Source organism: Scyliorhinus torazame, chromosome 7 (genome assembly GCF_047496885.1).
Source record: "Scyliorhinus torazame isolate Kashiwa2021f chromosome 7, sScyTor2.1, whole genome shotgun sequence".
Classification (NCBI taxonomy): Eukaryota; Metazoa; Chordata; class Chondrichthyes; order Carcharhiniformes; family Scyliorhinidae; genus Scyliorhinus; species Scyliorhinus torazame.
Window position 1 is genome coordinate 114,273,072 of NC_092713.1, and position 22,330 is coordinate 114,295,401.

The 22,330-nt window shown below is 47.1% G+C and overlaps 1 protein-coding gene across 2 annotated transcripts in view; it reads left to right on the forward strand.

The window, feature by feature from the left end:
* Positions 1-18,845, forward strand: part of LOC140426475 (KN motif and ankyrin repeat domain-containing protein 4-like) — a 156,891-nt gene extending 138,046 nt beyond the window's left edge. For both annotated transcript variants that reach the window (XM_072511289.1, XM_072511288.1), the window contains 2 exons: positions 2,637-2,837; positions 17,256-18,845. In XM_072511289.1, the coding sequence (XP_072367390.1) occupies positions 2,637-2,837; positions 17,256-17,357 (303 nt within the window). In that variant the 3' untranslated portion in view covers positions 17,358-18,845. The remainder of the gene's footprint in view (positions 1-2,636; positions 2,838-17,255) is intronic.
* The last annotated feature ends 3,485 nt before the right edge of the window (positions 18,846-22,330 follow it).

Consider the following 22,330-nt stretch of genomic DNA (forward strand, 5'->3'; position numbering starts at 1 on the left):
TGGGATGGGCTTGGCCAAGCTCAATCAGTGCATTCATCAGAAGCCACTCCTCAGTGACCTCACCAGAAGTGCAGCCCCACTGCAGGAGGAAGGAGCAGTGCTCCGAAAGCTAGTGATTCGAAACAAACCTGGTGGACTTTAGCCTGGTGTTGTAAGACTTCTTACTCAGGAGAAGCAGGAGAATAGCACAGCCCACCCCAAACAAAGGACACAGGGGCTGTGGCCTACGGCACCCACTCAGGGCAAAGACCTCGCCAGTCACACCATCAGCTAGCCCAACCCTCAGGACTGTTATATTACTATCTTGTAATATAAATATTACTCTTTTTGTCTTGCCAAGTTATGTTGAATTCTGATGAGAAATAGTCAAAGTCTTCCAGATGATGACAAAATGTTTATTGAGTAACATATAATAAACTAGTGAGATCTTTAACTTCAAGGCTAAACTAGTTAAACAAATAAGTATTAAATTAACAATTATAATAATACACTGCACTCTGATCTGATCACGTCTTCACTCTAGCTGTTCTCCACACACACTAACTAAGAAAGAGCGGGAAACTCCTTTTATAGGTCCTGTTAGTGTTGCCATCTAGTGATCATCTGCCTGTACTGACTTTATATTAACTAAACATGTATTAACACATACAGAGATCACTACAAGGACCACCAGCTGTCTCTAAGCCGTGCCTGCCCACCATGCCCCCACTCCCATCCATCCTGTCCGTGGACAGATTGTCACAGCCTGTGTCACCTCCAGGACCCACATCACACTGCAGTTCAGCTCCCAGCAGACACACGCTTCCCCGCTTCACCCTCATCTGCCAGTCCTGCCCACTCACAAGCCTCTAAGCATGGAGGCAATTGGTAACACACGGTGACCCTCTCCACCACACAACCAGGTGCCAACCTATAATAATAATTTTATAATAATCTTTAATCTTTATTAGTGTCACAAGTAGGCTTACATTAACACTGCAATGTAGTTACTGTGAAAAGCCCCTAGTCGCCACACTCTGGCGCCTGTTCGGGTACACTGAGGGAGAATTCAGAATGGCCAATTCATCTGTCTTTCAGGACTTGTGGAAGGAAAACGGAGCACTTGGAGGAAACCCACACAGACACGGGGTGAATGTGCAGACTCCGCACAGTGACCCATGCTGGGAATCGAACCTGGGCCCTGGTGCTGTGAAGCAACAGTGCTAACCACTATGATACTGTGCCGGCCAATTCTGGTGGGATAACACCCCCCCGCCCCCCCCTAGTAAGGAAACCCACAGTACAGCCCACAGGGGAAACAGGACAAGGGCAGCAGAGCCTATCGCTGACATGGGTTGCAGCAGCCACCGGCACAGGTGGTGAGGATCGCGGCTCCCCGGTGTCACTTACTGTTGGGAACAGGGGAACAGTGTGGAAGACAACAGATATGGGACAATGGCTGAGCGATAGGGGTGAGTTTGAAGGGGAACATGTGGTTTCTGTGAGATCCCCCTCATTCTTCTGAACTCCAGCGAATACAATCCTATCCGATTCAATCTCTCCTCATACATCAGTCCCGCCATCCCAGGAATCAGTCGGGTAAACCTTCGCTGCACTCCCTCTAGAGCAAGAACATCCTTCCTCAGATAAAGAGAGCAAAACTACACACAATATTCCAGGTGTGGCCTCACCAAGGCCTTGTGAAGGCAATGAAGGCCAGAATACCATTTACCTTCTTTACTGCCTGCTGTACCTTCATGCTTACCTTCAGTGACTGGTGTATGAGGACACCCTGGTCTCTTTGAACATTCCCTTCTCCTAATTTATGGCCATTCAGATAATAGTCTGCCTTCTCGATTTTGCTACCAAAGTGGATAACCTCGCATTTCTCCAAATTATACTGCATCTGCCATTCATTTTCCCACTCACTCAACTTGTCCAAATTACACGGAAGGAACACTTCATCCTCGTCACATTTAACCCTCCCACACAACTTGGTGTCATCTGCAAATTTGGAGATATAACATTTTATTCCCACATCTAAAGCATTAATATATATTGTGAATAGCTGGGGTCCTAGCACCGATTCCTGTGGCACGCCACTAGTCATTGACAGCCAATTTGAAAAAGACCTGTCAAAAGACCTGGTGGCAGGTGTGTGCAAGGCACCTGACCAAAGAGGACAATACAGGTGTTGGGGTTTGGTGCAGGGTGGGATGTGAGGGAGTTGTGGGCAGGTGGGTTTTGATTGTCCTTTATGGGAGTGGGGGTGTGATGTGAGGAGTGAGGGACAGCAGTGATGCCAGAGGAACAGAGGTGGTGTCTCACCTGAGCTGATCCTAGAAGGTTGTTCATCTTCGTGCGACACTGAATGTCAGTCCACCTGGTGAGGTTCACAACACTGACCGCCTCTGCTACCTCAGCCCAGGCCCGGTTGATGACAGGAGCCTCCTGCACCTCATGGACCTCAGCGGTTCCAGAAGGTGACTCACCACCACCTTCTCAAGGACAATTAGGGATGGACAATAAAATACTGGCTTAGCCAGCGATGCCCCCATACCATGAATGAATAAAAAACAAATCATTTAAATGTATGACCAAAATATTAATTTAAAATTTGTAATCACCAAAGGTAACTGTTTCATTAATTTTTGCAGGCCGGTCAGACCGCATTAATGTTGGCTGTCAGTCATGGAAGGATCAATATGGTAAAAGCTCTCCTGTCATATGGGGCTAATATGAATATTCAAGATGACGATGGATCCACTGCACTCATGTGTGCAAGTGAGCATGGGCACATGGAGATCGTTAAGCTTCTGTTAGCTCAGACTGGCTGTAATGCAGCATTAACTGATAAAGTGAGTACTGTGTCACACAGTTTTAGGCATATTCTTTCTTCCATTCTCTTCCTTCTTCTTATTCAGATTTTCGTTTATCACTGGTCCTCTGTCGACTCTCTTGCTGATTGTCTCCTCTCTTCATTCATCAACTTACCTTGGGTTACACATCCTCCATGTGTCAATTTTCACCCCTATTAACTCAATGGCTAATTCACTAAATCTACATCTCCATGTCCTTCAGGGTATAATAAAAATGCAACCGCTACTTCTATTTACATTTGGTTCCACCGGAATTTTGTATATTAACCATGTTAGTCTTAATATCTGCTCTGTTCAAACTCAAATGGGCAGCACCAAGAAACTGGATTTCCTTTTCCATACACCAGTAATTCTTCACCTTACAATAATGCTCCTGAAGAATGAGTTCTAGCGACAACCTTATGCAAGATACAGAAAAAGGTTTGGAATTTGATTCGTCTTTGTTCACCTCTAGCCTCCAAACATTTTCTTTGTTAGCCACCTTATTTGCTACTTTGTTGAAACAATTGGTTATTCTATGTTCTTGCCCCTCCAATGTGCACAATACACCATTCAACATAATTGTCCTCCTACCTCCTACTTCCAGAGGAGAACACTATGCTGAAATCAAGACACTCGGAGCTTTCAGCTTAACCATCTAACATATTTATTCACAGGACCTCACGCTTGTGGGATGCTTGTCTCCCACCTCTCAGCTATACCTTCCCCATCCACAACCATATCATCAGCCAATCACTACATGTATTATTTTTAGAATCATAGAATTGTGTCTCTTATTCTCCATGCTGACTCTCCAAGAGCAACTCACTTAATCCCACTTTACCACCTTGTCCCTATAGCCCTGCTTATTTCTTCAAGTAATCATCCAATTCCTCCCTGAATGTCTCGGTTGAACGTGCCTCCACCACCCTCTCACGTAGTGTATTCCAGATCCTAACCACTCGCTGCGTAAAACAGTTTTTACTTGTGTCTTCATTGCTTCCTTTGCCAATCTCCTTAACCTGTTGGCCTCTGGTAGACCCATCTACTCTGTATCTCCCTATCTACTCTGTCCAGGCCTCTCATAATTTTGAACACCTCTATCAAATCTCCTCTCAATCTTCTCTTCTCTCTGGAGACCAGACCCAGATTCTCCAATATATCTGTGTAACTGGTCCCTTATCCCTGGATCCATTCATGTAAATCTTTTCTAGAGCACCCATTCTAATGACTTCACATCCCTTCTCAAGTGCAGTGTCCGGAATTGGACACAATGCGGGATTTTCCGCACCTCCCTCTGCGTATTTCACCAATGGCTGGCGGTGGGATCTTCTGGTCCCACCACTGTCAACGGGGTTTCCTGTTTTATGCATCCCTCTATTGCCGGCTTTCCCAGAAGCAGGGGTTTGCCGCCAGAGGGAAGATCCCACCGGCGGGAAGTGCAGGAAAATTCAGGCCAATACCCCAGCTGAGGCTGAAGCTGTCTTTTAGAAATCTTTACCGTAAGCTCTTTGCTTTTGTACTCTGCTCTTATTTATAAAGCTCAGGGTGCTTGTTAACCACTTTCTCAAACTGCCCTGTCACCCTCAACGATTGGTGCACATATACCACCACAACCCTCTGAACATGCACCCTTTTTAAAAGTCCATGGCACCATGACTGGCCCAGCCGTACAGGTTGGCAGGAGAAAGATTGGGGAAGCAATAGTAATCAGGGATCCTACTGTTGGAGGATCAGTTGATGTTTCTGTAGCTGCAGATGTGAATTCTTGACATTTTCCATAGCTAACCTAAACCTTCTGATTCTATGACAATTTTTTCAATAAATTATCCATTTGAGCCACCTTATTCTCTAAAACCAGACCCTCCAAAGCCTGTCCACCATCTAGAAAGCACAAATCAGGAGTGTAATGGAATACTCTCCGTTTGCCTGGATGAGTGCAGTTCCAACAACACTCAAAAAGCTCGACACTATCCAGGGCAAAGCAGCCCACTTGATTGCTCCCCCTTCCACAAACATTCAAACCCTCCGCCACCGACGCACAGTGGCAGCTGTGTGTAGCATCTACAAGATGCACTGCAGTAACTCACCAAGTTTCCTTCGGCATCACCTTCCAAACTCACAACCACTATCATCTAGAGGGACATGGGCAGCAGATACCTCGAAATTCCCCTCCGAGTCACCCACCACCCTGACATGGAAATGTATCGCCATTACTTCATTGTCACTGGCTCAAAATCCTGGAACTCCCTCCCTAACAGCACAGTGGATGTACCTACACCTACACCATAGGGACTGTAACGGTTCAAGAAGGCAGCTCACCACCACCTTCTCAAGGACAATTAGGGATGGGCAACAAACGCAACAAATGAATTTTTGAAAATGCCTTCTTTCTTGGCAAACCAGAAACATACTGACCAAGGCAATTCTCCTGAACACACTGCAGAAACGTTTCTCCCTCTCTGCCCTTTACGCTATTATTATCTTAGTTTATATTAAAGTCCCCCATTGGATCTACTCTGCAGTTTTTGCTCCTCTTGGTCATTTTGTTCCAAATTTGTTCCTCTATATCTTCTGGCCTATACAATGCACTCAGTAGTATAATGATATGTCTATTGTTTCCTGGCTCTATCCAAATAGATTATGTCCTTGACCCCTCCAGGCTGTCTTCTTTCTCCTGCCTTGTAATATTCTCCTTAATCAACACTGCCACCCCTACCTCCATTCTTTCCTTCCCTATCTTTGCTGATTCAACTAAATGGGAACGAAGTCTCATAGCGAGCGCATTTAGCCGCGTGTTTCCCGCCGTTCACAGTGCCGAGAAACACATGGCTATTCAAGACGACTTGCTTTGTATCAGGGGCCTTAGCAGGGAACATGTGGCTGAGGCCGCACATAGCCGTGCTTTGTACACTGGGGAGCTCTGCTCGCTGGAACTCTCCAATGTAGCGAGAGATTGGGATGCCATTTTTAATAGGTTATCCCGATCTCCGAGGCTCCCAAAGTGATCCCCAATGCCCCCCAGCTTGAAGGCACAATGTGAGGGTCCCTGGGCCATCCAAACACCCACGCAGGGCTCCCCGGTCCGATCACGCACTAAGTGCCCACTTGGCACCATGCCAGCTGGCAGTCCCACCTGGGCACCTTGGCAGTGCCAAGTCCCCATAGTGCTGATCGGTCCTCGCCCGAGTTCTCCGAGGCGAAGGAGATGAATCCCAAAGTGTCAGGTACCTCGGGAATCTGCACATTAGAGTGAAATTCACTGTCTCACTCTAATATGCATATTTGCCAAAATGTGATCCCGCCCACAATAGGCAGGATTTACATCACAACATCTCGCAAGGTCGCAATGGTGTTGCGCGCCGCGTATATCCAGGGGTCTCCCGGCTTTTATCAGCCACGCTGCGCCGCGGTGAACTGCTTTCTGGGCGCAGTGTGGCCGTTGGATTGCACCCTGTGTATCCAGGATAATTTAGTACCCAGTCCTGCCCTTTTTCAAATCAGGGGCGAGATTCTCCGACCCCCCGCCGGGTCGGAGAATCGCGGGGGGCTGGCGTGAATCCCGCCCCCGCTGGTTGCCGAATTCTCCGGCACCAGATATTCGGCGGGGGCGGGAATCGCGCCACGCCGGTTGGCGCCCCCCCCCGCGATTCTCCGGCCCGGATGGGCCGAAGTCCCGCTGCTAGAATGCCTGTCCCACCGGTGTAGATTAAACCACCTACCTTACCGGCGGGACAAGGCAGCGCGGGCGGGCTCCGGGGTCCTGGGGGGGGGGTGAGGGGCGATCTGGCCCCGGGGGGTGCCCCCACGGTGGCCTGGCCCGCGATCAGGGCCCACCGATCCGCGGGCGGGCCTGTGCCGTGGGGGCACTCTTTTCCTTCCGCCTTCACCACGGTTCCACCATGGCGGAGGCGGAAGAGACTCCCTCCACAGCGCATGCGCGAGGATGCCGTGAGTGGCCGCTGACGCTCCCGCGGATGCGCTGCCCAGAGATGTCATTTCCGCGCCAGCTGGCGGGGCACCAAAGGCCTTTTCCGCCAGCTGGCGGGGCGGAAATTAGTCCGGCGCGGGCCTAGCCCCTTAAGGTTGGGGCTCGGCCCCCAAGATGCGTAGAATTCCGCACCTTTGGGGTGGCGTAATGCCCGACTGATTTGCGCCGTTTTGGGCGCCGGTCGGCGGACATCGCGCCGATACCGGAGAATTTCGCCCCAGGTCTCTGCTATCAAAACATATTATTCCCCTGTGGTTACCTGATTCTGTCACTCACCAACCTTATTTACCATACTCCATGCATTCACATAGACCTAAATTTAGACCTTATTGTATTCCTTCTTACTCTGACTTTACCAAATGTTTCTTATTTACTTTTTTCAATTTTTTCCCATTTATACATCTTCCATTTCTTATTCCAGTGCTATCTGGTGCTTTGTGCAACTTAACTTTCCTCTACATCCCGGCTTCCAGCTCCTGCCAAGTTAGTTCAAGTCATTCCCAACAGCTCTTGCAAACTGCCCCACGAGGACATTCATCCCAGTCCTATTAAGGTTCAACCCATTTGGCCCGTATAGGTCTCACAACACCCAGAACTGGCCCAATGTCCCAGGAATCTGAAGCCTTCCCTTAAGCACCATCTATCCAGCTATGTATCAATCTGCTCTATCCCTCTAGTCCAATGCTCACATTCACACAGCACTAGGAATAATCTGAAGGTTATTATCTTTGAGGTCTTGCTTGCGATCTTCCTTTCTAGCCAGCTAAAATCTTCCTGGAAGACCCGATCTTTCTATCTACATCATTGTATCAAAATGGACCATGTCAACTGGCCTATCACCTCCCTCCTCAGAGTGCTCTGCGGTGCTCAGTAATGTATGAACATAAGGACATAAGAAACAGGAGCAGGGGTAGATTTATATTTATTGTCACGTGTACCGGGGTACAGTGAAAGTATTGCTCTGCGTACAGTCCAGGCAGATTGCTCCATATATGAAAACATAGAACGCACAATAAATATATGAGGATATATAATGAAAATACTTAAACATAGACAGCTGGTGAAGTATACAGCGGGGAAGAAGCTGTTTTTGAATCTGTTTGTGCGTGTTCTCAGACTTTTGTATCTCCTGCCCAATGGATGAAGTTGGAAGAGTGAGTAAGCCGGGTGGGAGGGGTCTTTGATTATGCTGCCCGCTTTCCCCAAGCAACGGGAAGTGTAGACAGAGTCAATGGATAGGAGGCAGGTTTGTGTGATGGACTGGGCTGTGTTCACCTCTCTCTGAAGTTTCTTGCGGTCCTGGGCCGAGCAGTTGCCATACCAGGCTGTGATGCAGCCAGATAGGATGCTTTCTATGGTGCATCTGTAAAAGTTGGGAAGAGTCAGTGTGGACATGCCGAATTACCTTAGTTTCTGAGGAAGTATAGGCGCTGTTGTACTTTCTTGGTGGTAGCGTCGACGTGAGTGAACCAGGACAGATTTCTGGTGATGTGCACTCCTAGGAATTTGAAACTGTCAACCATCTCCACCTCGGCTCCGTTGATGCTGACAGGGGTGTGTACAGTACTTTGCTTCCTGAAGTCAATTACCAGCTCTTTAGTTTTGCTGGCATTGAGGGAGAGATTGTTCTCTTTATACCACACCACTAAGTTCTCTATCTCCCTCCTGCACTCTGACTCATCATTCTTCGAGATCCGACCCACTACAGCAGTGTCATCTGCAAACTTGTAGATAGAGTTGGAGCTGAATTTTGCCACACAGTCATGTGTGTATAAGGAGTATAGTAGGGGGCTAAGTATGCAGCCTTGCGAGGCCTCGGTATTGAGTACTATTGTGGAGAGGTGTCGTTGTTTATCCTTACTGATTGCGGTCTATGGGTCAGGAAATCGGGGATCCAATTGCAGAGGGAGGAGCCAAGTCCTAGGTTTGGGAGTTTGGATATGAGCTTGGCTGGGATTATGGTGTTGAAGGCGGAGCTGTAGTCAATGAACAGGAGTCTGACTTCGGGGTCCTTGTGGTTGAGATGCGTCAGAGATGAGTGTAGGGCCAGGGAGATAGCATCTGCTGTGGACTGGTTGTGGTGGTATGTGAATTGCAGTGGATCAAGGCAATCTGGAAGGTTGGATTTGATGTGTCTCATGACTAACCTCTTGAAGCACTTCATAATAATAGATGACCACCGGATGGTAGTCATTGAGGCACAGTGCCTGGTTCTTCTTTGGCACCGATATGATAGTGGTCTTCTTGAAGCAGGTGGGAATCTCGGAGTGGAGTTGGAGAGGTTAAAGATGTCTACGAATACATCCACCAGCTCATCTGCACAGGATCTGAATACAAGACCAGGGATTCCATCAGGACCCGTTGCTTTCCGTGGGTTCACTTTCGAGAAGGTATGGGTTTGTCCGAAGGTATTGGGGCAGGTGACATTGGTTCATTGGCTTCCTGCTCAGAATGAGTGAAGAATGCATTGAGTTCATCAGGGAGGGGTGCTCTGTTCCTGGAGATTCTACTCAGCTTTGCTCTGTAGCCCGTTCTGTTGTTTAAGCCATGCCAAAACCGACAAGAGTTTGTGTTGTTAGTCTGGAACTCTAGCTTAGTCTGGTATTTTCTCTTGGCTGCCCTAATGGCTTTGCGAAGGTACATGGATACATGGATACAGAGAAGATAGGAGCAGGAGGAGGCCTTTTGGCCCTTTGAGCCTGCTCCGCCATTCATCACGATCATGGCTGATCGTCCAACTCAATAGCCTAATCCTGCTTTCTCCCCAGAGCCTTTGATCCCATTCTCCCCAAGTGCTATATCCAGCCGCCTCTTGAATATATTCAAAGTTTTTGCACCAACTACTTCCTGTGGTAATGAATTCCACTGGCTCATCACTCTTTGTGTGAAGAAGTGTCTCCTTATCTCTGTCCGAAATGGTTTACCCTGAATCCTCAGGCTGTGACCCCTGGTTCTGGACACACCCACCATCGGTAACATCTTCCCTGCATCTACCCTGTCTAGTCCTGTTAGAATTTTATAAGTCTCTATGAGATCCCCCCTCATTCGTCTGAACTCCAGTGAGAACAATCTTAACCTAGTCAATCTCTCCTCATATGACAGTCCCGCAATCCCTGGAATCAGTCTGGTAAACCTTCACTGCACTCCCTCGAGAGCAACATCCTTCCTCAAAGAAGGAGACCAAAACTGCACACAATACTCCAAGTGTGGCCTCACCAAGGCCCTGTATAATTGTAGCAACACATCCCTGCTTCTATACGCGAAACCTCTTGCAATGAAGGCCAACATACCATTAGCCTTCTTTACCGCCTGCATAATTACCTTCAGCGAATGGTGCACAAGGGCACCCAGGTCCCGCTGCACACTCCCCTCTCCCAATTTACAACCATTCAGGTAGTAATCTGCCTTCCTGTTTTTGCTTCCAATGTGAATAACCTCACACTTATCCAAATTATACTTCATCTGCCATTGGTTTGCCCACTCGCCCAATCTGTCCAGATCGTGCTGTAGGATCTCTGCATCCTCGTCACAATTCACCCTCCCACCTAATTTGGTATCATCTGCAAACTTTGAGATGTTACATTTTGTTCCCTCATCCAAATCATTAATATATATTGTGAATAGCTGGGGTCCCAGCACTGATCCCTGTGGTACCCCACTGGTTACTGCCTGCCAATTTGAAAAGGACCCATTAATCCCTACTCTTTGTTTCCTCTCTGCTAACCAGTTTTCTATCCACCTCAATACATTTCCCCCAATCCCATGCGCTTTAATTTTGCACAATAATCTCTTATGCGGGACTTTGTCAAATGCCTTCTGAAAGTCCAAATATACCACATTGACTGACTCCCCCTTGACGACTGTACTGGTTACCTCTTCAAAGAATTCCAACAGATTTGTCAAGCATGATTTTCCCTTCATAAATCCATGCTGACTCTGACTGATCCGGCCACTGCTTTCTAAATGTTCCGCTATAAAGTCCTTGATAATGGATTCAAGCATTTTCCCCACTACCGATGTTAGGCTTATTGGTCTATAAGAACATAAGAACTAGGAGCAGGAGTAGGCCATCTGGCCCCTCGAGCCTGCTCCGCCATTCAATGAGATCATGGCTGATCTTTTGTGGACTCAGCTCCATTTTCCGGCCCGAACACCATAACCCTTAATCCCCTTATTCTTCAAAAAACTATCTATCTTTATCTTAAAAACATTTAATGAAGGAGCTTTAACTGCTTCACTGGGCAAGGAATTCCATAGATTCACAACCCTTTGGGTGAAGAAGTTCCTCCTAAACACAGTCCTAAATCTACTACCCCTTATTTTGAGGCTATGCTCCCTAGTTCTGCTTTCACCCGCCAGTGGAAACAACCTGCCCGCATCTGTCCTGTCTATTCCCTTCATAATTTTATATGTTTCTATGAGATCCCCCCACATCCTTCTAAATTCCAACGAGTACAATCCCAGTCTACTCAAACTCTCCTCGTAATCCAGCCCCTTCAGCTATGGGATTAACCTACTGAATCTCCTCTGCACACTCCAGTGCCAGTACGTCCTTTCTCAGGTAAGGAGACCAAAACCGAACACAATACTCCAGGTGTGGCCTCACTAACACTTTATACAATTGCAGCATAACCTCCCTAGTCTTAAATTCCATCCCTCTAGCAATGAAGGACAAAATTCCATTTGCCTTCCTAATCACCTGTTGCACCTGTAAGCCAATGTTTTGCCACTCATGCACTAGCACACCCAGGTCTCTCTGCACAGCAGCATGTTTTAAATATTTTATAATTTCAATAATAATCCCTTTTGCTGTTATTCCGCCCAAAATGGATAACCTCACATTTGTCAACATTGTATTCCATCTGCCAGACCCTAGCCCATTCACTTAACCTATCCAAACCCCTCTGCAGACCTCCGGTATCCTCTGCACTTTTTGCTTTACCACTCAACTTAGTGTCATCTGCAAACTTGGACACATTGCACTTGGTCCCCAACTCCAAATCATCTATGTAAATTGTGAACAATTGTGGGCCCAACACTGATCCCTGAGGGACACCACTAGCTACTGATTGCCAACCAGAGAAACACCCATTAATCCCCACTCTTTGTTTTCCATTAATTAACCAATCCTCTATCAATGCTACTACTTTACCCTTAATGCCATGCATCTTTGTCTTATGCAGCAACCTTTTGTGTGGCACTTTGTCAAAGGCTTTCTGGAAATCCAGTTATACCACATCCATTGGCTCCCCGTTATCTACCGCACTGGTAATGTCCTCAAAAAATTCCACTAAATTAGTTAGGCACGACCTGCCCTTTATGAACCCATGCTGCGTCTGCCCAATGGGACAATTTCCATCCAGATGCCTCGCTATTTCTTCCTTGATGATAGATTCTAGCATCTTCCCTACTACTGAAGTTAGGCTAACTGGCCTATAATTACCCGCTTTCTGCCTACCTCCTTTTTTAAACAGTGGTGTCACATTTGCTACTGTCCAATCTGCCGGGACCACCCCAGAGTCGAGTGAATTTTGGTGAATTATCACTAGTGCATTTGCAATTTCCCTAGCCATCTCTTTTAGCACTCTGGGATGCATTCCATCAAGGCCAGGAGACTTGTCTACCTTTAGCCCCATTAGCTTTCCCATCACTACCTCCTTAGTGATAACAATCATCTCAAGGTCCTCACCTGTCATAGCCTCATTTCCATCAGTCACTGGCATGTTATTTGTGTCTTCCACTGTGAAGACCGACGCAAAAAAACTGTTCAGTTCCTCAGACATTTCCTCATCTCCCATTATTAAATCTCCCTTCTCATCCTCTAAAGGACCAATATTTACCTTAGCCACTCTTTTTTGTTTTCTATATTTGTAGAAACTTTTACTATCTGTTTTTATATTCTGAGCAAGTTTACTCTCATAATCTATCTTACTCTTCTTTATAGCTTTTTTAGTAGCTTTCTGTTGCCCCCTAAAGATTTCCCAGTCCTCTAGTCTCCCACTAATCTTTGCCACTTTGTATGCTTTTTCCTTCAATTTGATACTCTCCCTTATTTCCTTAGATATCCACGGTCGATTTTCCCTCTTTCTACCGTCCTTCCTTTTTGTTGGTATAAATCTTTGCTGAGCACTGTGAAAAATCGCTTGAAAGGTTCTCCACTGTTCCTCAATAAAGTCTTTGCTCCCAGTCTACCTTAGCTAGCTCTTCTCTCATCCCATTGTAATCTCTTTTGTTTAAGCACAAAACACTAGTGTTTGATTTTACCTTCTCACCCTCCATCTGTATTTTAAATTCCACCATATTGTGATCGCTCCTTCCGAGACGATCCCTAACTATGAGATCATTAATCAATCCTGTCTCATTACACAGGACCAGATCTAGGACCACTTGTTCCCTCGTAGGTTCCATTACATACTGTTCTAGGAAACTATCGCGGATACATTCTATAAACTCCTCCTCAAGGCTGCCTTGACCGACCTGGTTAAACCAATCGACATGTCAATTACAATCCCCCATGATAACTGCTGTACTATTTCTACCTGTATCAGTTATTTCTTTGTTTATTGCCTGCCCCACCATAATATTACTATTTGGTGGCCTATAGACTACTCCTATCAGTGACTTTTTCATTACTATTCCTGATTTCCACCCAAATGGATTCAACCTTATCCTCCATGGCATCAATGTCATCCCTTACTATCGCCCGGAGGTCACCCTTAAATAACAGAGCTACACCACCTCCCTTACCATCCACTCTGTCCTTCCAAATAGTTTGATACCCTTGGATATTTAACTCCCAGTCGTGACCATCCTTTAACCATGTTTCAGTAATGGCCACTAAATCATAGTCATTCACGATGATTTGCGCCATCAACTAATTTACCTTATTTCGAATACTACGAGCATTTAGGTAAAGTACACTTATGTTGGCTTTTATACCTCTGTTTTGAATCTTAACACCTTGATCAGTAACCTCTCCTACGTTATTTTTCCGATTGACTTTTCTCCTAATTGTCCTTGTCGTTGAACCCATATCTTCATGTAACAACCTGCCGCATCGCTTTCCATTTATGTTTTTACTTCCCGTTTTATTCCCTTTAGTATTACTGGGCCTATTCACTGAGCTTCCCTCAGTCACTATACCTTGTACTGTCGCCCTTTTTGATTTTTGACTATGGCTTCTCTGCCTTACACATTCCCCCTTACTGCCTTTTGTTTCTTTCCCTGTTTTACTACCTTCCGACTTCCTGCATTGGTTCCCATCCCCTTGCCACATTAGTTTAAACACTCCCCAACTGCTCTAGCAAATACCCCCCCTAGGACATCAATTCCAGTCCTGCCCAGGTGTAACCCGTCCAGTTTGTACGGGTCCCACCTCCCCCAGAACCGGTCCCAATGCCCCAGGAATCTGAAACCCTCCCCCTGACACCATCCCTTCAGCCACTTATTAATCCTATATATCCTGTCATTTCTACTCTGACTAGCACGTGGCACACTGTAGTAATCCTGATATCACAACCTTCGAGGTCCAATTTCTTAACTTCCTTCCTAGCTCCCTGTATTCTGCTTTTAGAACCTCATCCCTTTTTTTACCTATGTCGTTTGTACCGATGTGTACCACAACCACTGGCTGTTTACCCTCCCCCTCCATAATGTCCTGTACCCGCTCTGAGCCATCCCTGACCCTAGCACCAGAGAGGCAACATACCATCCTGGAATCTCGTTTGCGGCCACAGAAATGCCTGTCTATTCCCCTGCTTTCTCTCTACCGCCCTTTTTGAATATCAGAGTGATGTGAGCTGCCCTCCAATCTGCAGGGACAGTTCCAGAGTCTATAGAATCCCGGAAGATGACCACCAATGTATCCACTATTTCCATCACCTCCTTAAGCACTCTGGGATGCAGATTCTCAGGCCCTGGGGATTTATCCGCCTTCAACCCCATCAGTTTTCCCAGCACCATTTCTCTACTAATGTTGATCTCCCTAAGTTCTTCCCTCTCACTAAACCTTTCTCCAACATTTCTGGGATCTGATTTGTGTCCTCATTTGTGAAGACAGAACCAAAGTATGTATGTAATTGCTCAGCCATTTCTTTGTCCCTCATTATGCATTCCCGCTTCTGTCTGCAGTGGGCCTACATTTCTCTTTACCAATCTCTTTCTCTTCACATAACTGTAGAAACTTATAGTGTCAGTCTTTATGTTCCCTGCAAGCTTCCTTTCGTACTGTACTTTCCCCTTCTTAATCAGCCGGGTCGGGCTGGGTCACTGTGGTAGTCTGTGAAGAGGTATTACAGTACCTGGTAATGCTGGAACACCATTGGTAGATATTTTATGTTTCCTATTGGTCAAGCTGTATGGTAGCTCTGCCCTGCAAGGCGGGGTATAAGAGCCCGTGCCACCCCAGCAGCCTTCTTTCTGTACCTGAGCTGCTGGGGGAAACATCTAGCTTATTAAAACCTTCAGTTTGACTACAACCTCGCTTTAGTGGTCATTTATCGTGCATCAGTCACATAGTCGGATCCAGCACCGGTGGTCGGGCTGGACGCTCTTGGGATTGGGCCTCCATGTTGATTTTCTTCGTCAGATGTATCGAGGCGCTGGGTGGGGTCAGAATTAGTCACATGGTTGGGTACCGGGTCGGGCATTTTGGATGCCAGGTCAGGCGCTCTGGACGCAGGGGCAAGTTCCAGGAGAGGTCGGGGTCGGGCCTCTTTGTCGGGTCTCTTTCGCTTCCAGGTCGGGGTCGGGTTGCCCTTTGAGTCCTGCCGGGTCAGGTGGGCCAGGTCATGTGGGTTGGTCCTTGGAAGTTGGAGAATCTCCAGATCTGAAAGTAAAGTTAAAAGAACATGATTAGTGATTATATAAGTCTTAGAATTGAGATTTAAAAGGTTAGAGCGGTTATAAAAGATGTACAGTACGAAGTCTTACAACACCAGGTTAAAGTCCAACAGGTTTGTTTCAAATCACCAGCTTTTGGAGTGCAGCTCGTGATGAAGGAGCAGCGCTCTGAAAGCTAGTTATTCGAAACAAACCTGTTGGACTTTAACCTGGTGTTGTAAGATTCTTATTGTGCCCACCCCAGTCCAACGGCAGCAACTCGACAGTATAAAAGATGTAGGAAGAGGATCTGTGTGGGAGACGTTGCAGAGAGTCACCTTTCTCCATCGCTATCTTGAGTTAATGGTGAACTATTTTGCTCCTGGAGCCAGCTCTGCTACACAATACAATCCGGGCTGATCTTCTAACTCAGCTCCACTTTCCTATCCAGACCCCATTATAACTGATAACAAGGAGGCAACATGCCATCCTGGATCACATCCGCAGCCCCAGAAACCTCTGTCCATTTCCCTAACTATAGAATCCCCCATTATTATTGCTTTCCTAACCTTCCTCTTAACCCCTGTAAGGCTGAATCCCCCTATGGTATTGCCCAGATCAACGATCATTCTCACCAGTATTTCAAACTGAATAATGGTTGGAGAGGTTTGCATTAAGGATTGAGATAAAGTAGAAAGAGCTGCTTCAACAATACTGACTTGGCAATACTCGATAACAGTACCAAGGACCCAAAGCAAAAAAATTCCTTCTTTGGCTTTGTGAGCACAAAAAAAATCATTAAAGCATATATTTTCATTCCTTGGAACAATCTGCCTGAGTATACTTGCTAGTTAATTTTGAATAGATTAAATTGATTGGTTGGTGATTGGAAGTGATGTTGAAGTTTTTTATTGTCTATTGTTCATGAATATCAATTTAATGCAAATAATTTGTTGCATTTCGAGGTAACGTCTTAATTGCTACTGAAATATAATTTCGAAGGAATATTGTTGTGATTGCTACTGACTATGTTTGAAATAATTAAAGGGATTATTTCAAGCACCTCTGTTACTTCTGTGGTGCTTGTCAGTGGCATACAATAGCCCTGTACTTATAATGTTGCCCCAGGGTTCAGGGGAAAGCAGTAACCATCGACCTCCTTCACTGTGACCTTTGGCACTCTAGCTGTGACACATACCTTGTAAGCAGACTGAAATTAAGTCTTTTTTATTTCAACTGTTCAGGAAGACAAAGGAATGCTAGTGGGAAGGATGGTCAATTTGCATGAATCAAATGAAATTTTTAAAATTAAAATGCAGCAATCTGATAGAACTACTGCTCTTTCAGTTTAATTTATCTTTCCTTTGGGAATAAACCTTACTGCCACATGGTAATTATCCAAAGCTGTGTGACTCAAAGCAATATACTTCACACACACACAGTGGTGAGTGCAGTCTGCATCCCATTTCTCAGTGTTGTAACATTCCTCAGAATGGTTTGAACATAACATTGGAAAGGAATGTGCCTTTTGACAAAACGTTGTTGATGAATACTTGTCACCTGTCCGGTGTCCCACAATCTGTTTCTTTCTCTTGCTTCCCCTGCAGGATGATAGCACCGCGTTGACCATTGCATTGCAAGCTGGGCAGAAGGCCATTGTTGAACTGTTGAACACCCACGTGGATTGTGGCACCTCGCCCACCCTTTGATTTACATTCTCGGCTGTCTCTCTTACTCCTCCACAATCGGAAACAAACAGTAAAGCCATTTATCTCTGGACTAGGAGCTGCAAACACCACAGTCTCACACCTCCAGATTGCTCATTTGAAAAGGCGCACAGTCCTTTAAACCAAATGAATTATGCTAAGTATTTTACTACATCCTTAACCACCCATTTAAAAGTTATTTTTATGTGTGATAATCCAGCTTGATACATCCCCCCCCCCCAGCCCCGATCATAATTTCTCATCTTAATAACTGTACCTGACTGTTCCAAATATACTGCTTCAAAGCTTGCTATGTAATAATTCTGCAAAAATCCGGCTTTGTTTCAAACAAGATTGACGTTAAATTCTGCGTTGCATGTATGTTACCCAATGATATACGATGATCTCGCAGTGCTCTCGTAGTTAAGGTGCTTAAAAATAAATGACTCACTTCACATAATCTTGAATTAAATTATGCCAATCTCATTTCAATTATGACCAAAGTTTTCAAGTCCGGCACTTCTAGAACAAAGGGCTAGACTACGTTTGATGCACAGTTACATTTATATTTATATGCTTGCAACTTCTTTAAATTCACAGCTTTTACAAGAATCTTGGTGAAAATGCATTGACACTGAGCTGAAATGAGATGGTTTCAAGAACAACTAAATTGCTGTAACATTTGTTGTTTTACTCACATCACGGAAGCAGAAGTCTGCTCATTTATAATATTTCTTGGATATTAAAATTCAGTATATTTGTTGACCTAATATTGAACACCTGCTAACGTGAAATTTTGATTATTGTTACTGCAATTTAGAATATTGATTAGAAAACATTGAAATAGTTGAGGATATTCGATATACATCCTCACCCTGCTGATAGACAATTCCTGGATGGGTCACTGGATAGAACAACCATCATGCTTTAGTGTAGGTTCTAAACCGTGGGGTTATGCCAGGGGTCCAACACCAAATGGCCATGCTATTGAAGAAATATTTTTGGTTATTAACATGGATTTGTTTTCAGTCAATATGGTTGAAAGATCCAGTGCGAATGAATGAAATGAGAAAAGGCTTTTTGCCGACATATAGACCTAGATAAAGGACTGGATCCTCCGGTTCCCCAGCCCCGTGCTTCTCAGCAGCACGCCATTTGCTGCCGGTGGGATTCTCTCTTCCGGTTACTTGTCAATGGGATTTCCTATTGATTGCCCCCTCCCCATGCTACCAAGACACCTGCGGGTGGGGGTGCGCTGCCAGCAGGATAGGAAGATCCCAACGGCTGAAGAATTCCGGCCAAGATCTCTGTACCAGAGAGAGATTTGACCATTTTGCGATCAGTTATCTTGTAAATGGGTTTCGGCTTACAAAAATGTGCAGAGTTGCTTTTAACTTATTTCAATAGTACAAGGAATGGTAGTAAATCAGTTCTCAGCAAAAACTTGTATTCAGTAATTGATGTAAAATAAACTGTTTTATTATTTGGAAATCATGCCTCAACTGATTGGGTTTCAGTCCACCCTCCTCAAACATGGGAGTGCAAATATTGCATCTTATGTATATACTGGGCTGGATTCTCCGCCGCGCCACATTTCTGTTTCACCTTGCCGGCAGGATGCTCCGTTACGCCGGCTGGTCAATGAGGTTTCCAATTGTGGGGCAGCCCCACGCCGTCGGGAAAGCCCCGGGCTGCCAGCAAAACGGAGCATCCCGCCAGCGGAGAATCCAGCCCAATATCTGTATTGGCAACCAGGTGCTATGTATCAAACAGAGGTCAGTGGGCAGTACTCTTCCTTTTCTGTCAGAGGTTGTGGGTTCAGCCCCCAACGCAGAGGGACTGGAACACACAATCGAGGCAGACATTTCAACACAGCATTGAAGGAGAGTTGCACCAGGGGGTCAGAGACACAGAGATCGGTTCTCCTCCCAGGCCCGTCCAGGAGTAAGGAAACAGAAGGGGACAGCGCGATGCTCCCAGAGTCGACCGGACCTGAGCCAGCACCACCACCACCACCCGGGCTGAGACGATCGGAAAAGGCGACGAAAGCACCATCTCGACTCATCGAGTCGACTTAAGATGTATATAATTCAGTGGCCCAGTAAAGCGGCATTGTTGTAAATAGTTAACGCTGCTAATCGGGTAAAATGTGAATAATTCAGTGGCCCAGTAAAAGCGGCATGGTTGTATATAGTTCAATGGTTAAGGTACCGACCCTGTAAACCCCGACCACCATACCACCCACCACCCCGCCGGGTTCCTTTTTAACAAGGGGAGAATGTGGTGGTATGTATTAGGGGTAATACGGTACACCATGAATGCCGAGGAGCTATTGGAGGACAGATGCTGGGTCCTGATTGGATCTGCCGCCAACTGGGCTCCACCCAGATAGGCGGGGTATAAGAACCCGATTACTCCCCGCAGCTGCATTCTGTGACTGAGCTGCTGGGGAACAAGTCTGAACAAGCCCTCTCAATGAAGCCTCGATTGAAGTTCTCTACGTCTCGCCTCGTGTGTGATTGATGGTGCTACACAGAGGTTCAGTGCTGAGGAGGAGCTGCACTGTCAGAGGGTCAGTGCTGAGGGAGAGCTGCACTGTCAGAGGGTCAGTGTTGAGGGAGTGCTGCACTGACAGAGGATCAGTGTTGAGGGAGTGCTGCACTGTCAGAGAATCAGTGTTGAGGGAGAGCTGCACTGTCAGAGGATCTGTACTGAGGGGGAGCTGCACTGTCAGAGAATCAGTACTGAGGGGGAGCTGCACTGTCAGAGGGTCAGTGCTGAAAGAGTGCTGCACTGTCAGAGGGTCAGTGCTGAGAGAGTGCTGCACTGTCAGAAGCTCAGTGCTGAGGGGGAGCTGCACTGTCAGAGGTTCAGTGCTGAGGGAGTGCTGCACTGTCAGAGGGTCAGTGCTGAGGGGGAACTGCACTGTCAGAGGGTCAGTGCTGAGGGGGAACTGCACTGTCAAATATTCAATGCTGAGGGGGAGCTGCACTGTCAGAAGCTCAGTGCTGAGGGGGAGCTGCACTGTCAGAGGGTCAGTGCTGAGGGAGAGCTGCACTGTCAGAGGGTCAGTGCTGAGGGGGAGCTGCACTGTCAGAAGCTCAGTGCTGAGAGGGAGCTGCACTGTCAGAGGGTCAGTGCTGAGGGGGAGCTGCACTGTCAGAGGGTCAGTGCTGAGTGAGAGCTGCACTGTCAGAAGCTCAGTGCTGTGGGGGAGCTGCACTGTCAGAGGGTCAGTGCTGAGGGGGAGCTGCACTGTCAGAAGCTCAGTGCTGAGGGGGAGCTGCACTGTCAGAGGGTCAGTGCTGAGGGAGAGCTGCACTGTCAGAAGCTCACTGCTGAGGGGGAGCTGCACTGTCAGAGGGTCAGTGCTGAGGGAGAGCTGCACTGTCAGAAGCTCAGTGCTGAGGGGGAGCTGCACTGTCAGAGGGTCAGTGCTGAGGGGGAGCTGCACTGTCAGAAGCTCAGTGTTGAGGGGGCGCTGCACTGTCAGAGTGTGGTGGTATGTATTAGGGGTAATACGGTACACCATAAATGCCGAGGAGCTATTGGAGGACAGATGCTGGGTCCCGATTGGATCTGCCGCCTACTGGGCTCCACCCAGATAGGCGGGGTATAAGAACCCGGTTACTCCCCGCAGCTGCATTCTGTGACTGAGCTGCTGGGGAACAAGTCTGAACAGGTCTGCTCAATAAATCCTCGATTGAAGTTCTCTACGTCTCGCCTCGTGTGTGATCGATGGTGCTACAATTTATTGAGCAGACTTGTTCAGACTTGTTCCCCAGCAGCTCAGTCACAGAATCATCTCTACTCATCGAATCGACTTAAGATGTATATAATTCAGTGGCCCAGCAAAGCAGCATTGTTGTAAATAGTTAACGCTGCTAATCGGGTAAAATGTGAATAATTCAGTGGCCCAGTAAAAGCGCACCTGATAAAGGCTTCCCGTCCCTTTGAACGTCTCAGTTTGGATTTTAAAGGCCCCCTCCCCTCCACCAATTGCAACAGGTACTTTCTTAACGTCATTGATGAATACTCCCGTTTCCCCTTCGCCATCCCCTGCCCCGACATGGCCGCGGCCACGGTCATTAAAGCCCTATGCACCATCTTTACACTGTTCGGTTTTCCCGCCTACATCCATAGCGATAGGGGGTCCTCCTTCATGAGTGACGAGCTGCGTCAATTCCTGCTCAGTAAGGGCATAGTCTCGAGCAGGACGACCAGATACAACCCCCGGGGGAACGGGCAGGTAGAGAGGGAGAAAGGAACGGTCTGGAAGACCGTCCAACTGGCCCTACGGTCTAGGAGTCTCCCAACTTCCCGCTGGCAGGAAGTACTCCCGGATGCCCTTCATTCTATCCCGTCCCTGCTGTGCACCACCACGAACCAAATGCCGCACGAGCGCCTCCTTGTCTTCCCTACGAAGTCCACTTCTGGAACGTCACTTCCGACCTGGCTGGCAGCCCCGGGACCCATTCTGCTCCGGAAACATGTGCGGGCGCACAAATCAGACCCACTGGTGGAGAAGGTACATCTACTCCACGCAAACGCGCAGTACGCCTATGTGGCGTTCCCAGACGGCCGACAGGACACGGTCTCTCTGCGGGACCTGGCACCCGCCGGAGCTTCCCACACCCCCCCAACACCAATCACCTCCCCCTCACTCCCGCCGGTGCACCCCACAGCCACCCCCTTCCCGGGGGGATCGGTTCTCCTCCCAGGCCCGTCCAGGAGTAAGGAAACAGAAGGGGACAGCGCGATGCTTCCAGAGTCGACCGGATCGAGCCAGCACCACCACCACCACCCGGGCTGAGACGATCGGAAAAGGCGACGAGAGCACCATCTCGACTCATCGAGTCGACTTAAGATGTATATAATTCAGTGGCCCAGTAAAGCGGCATTGTTGTAAATAGTTAACGCTGCTAATCGGGTAAAATGTGAATAATTCAGTGGCCCAGTAAAAGCGGCATGGTTGT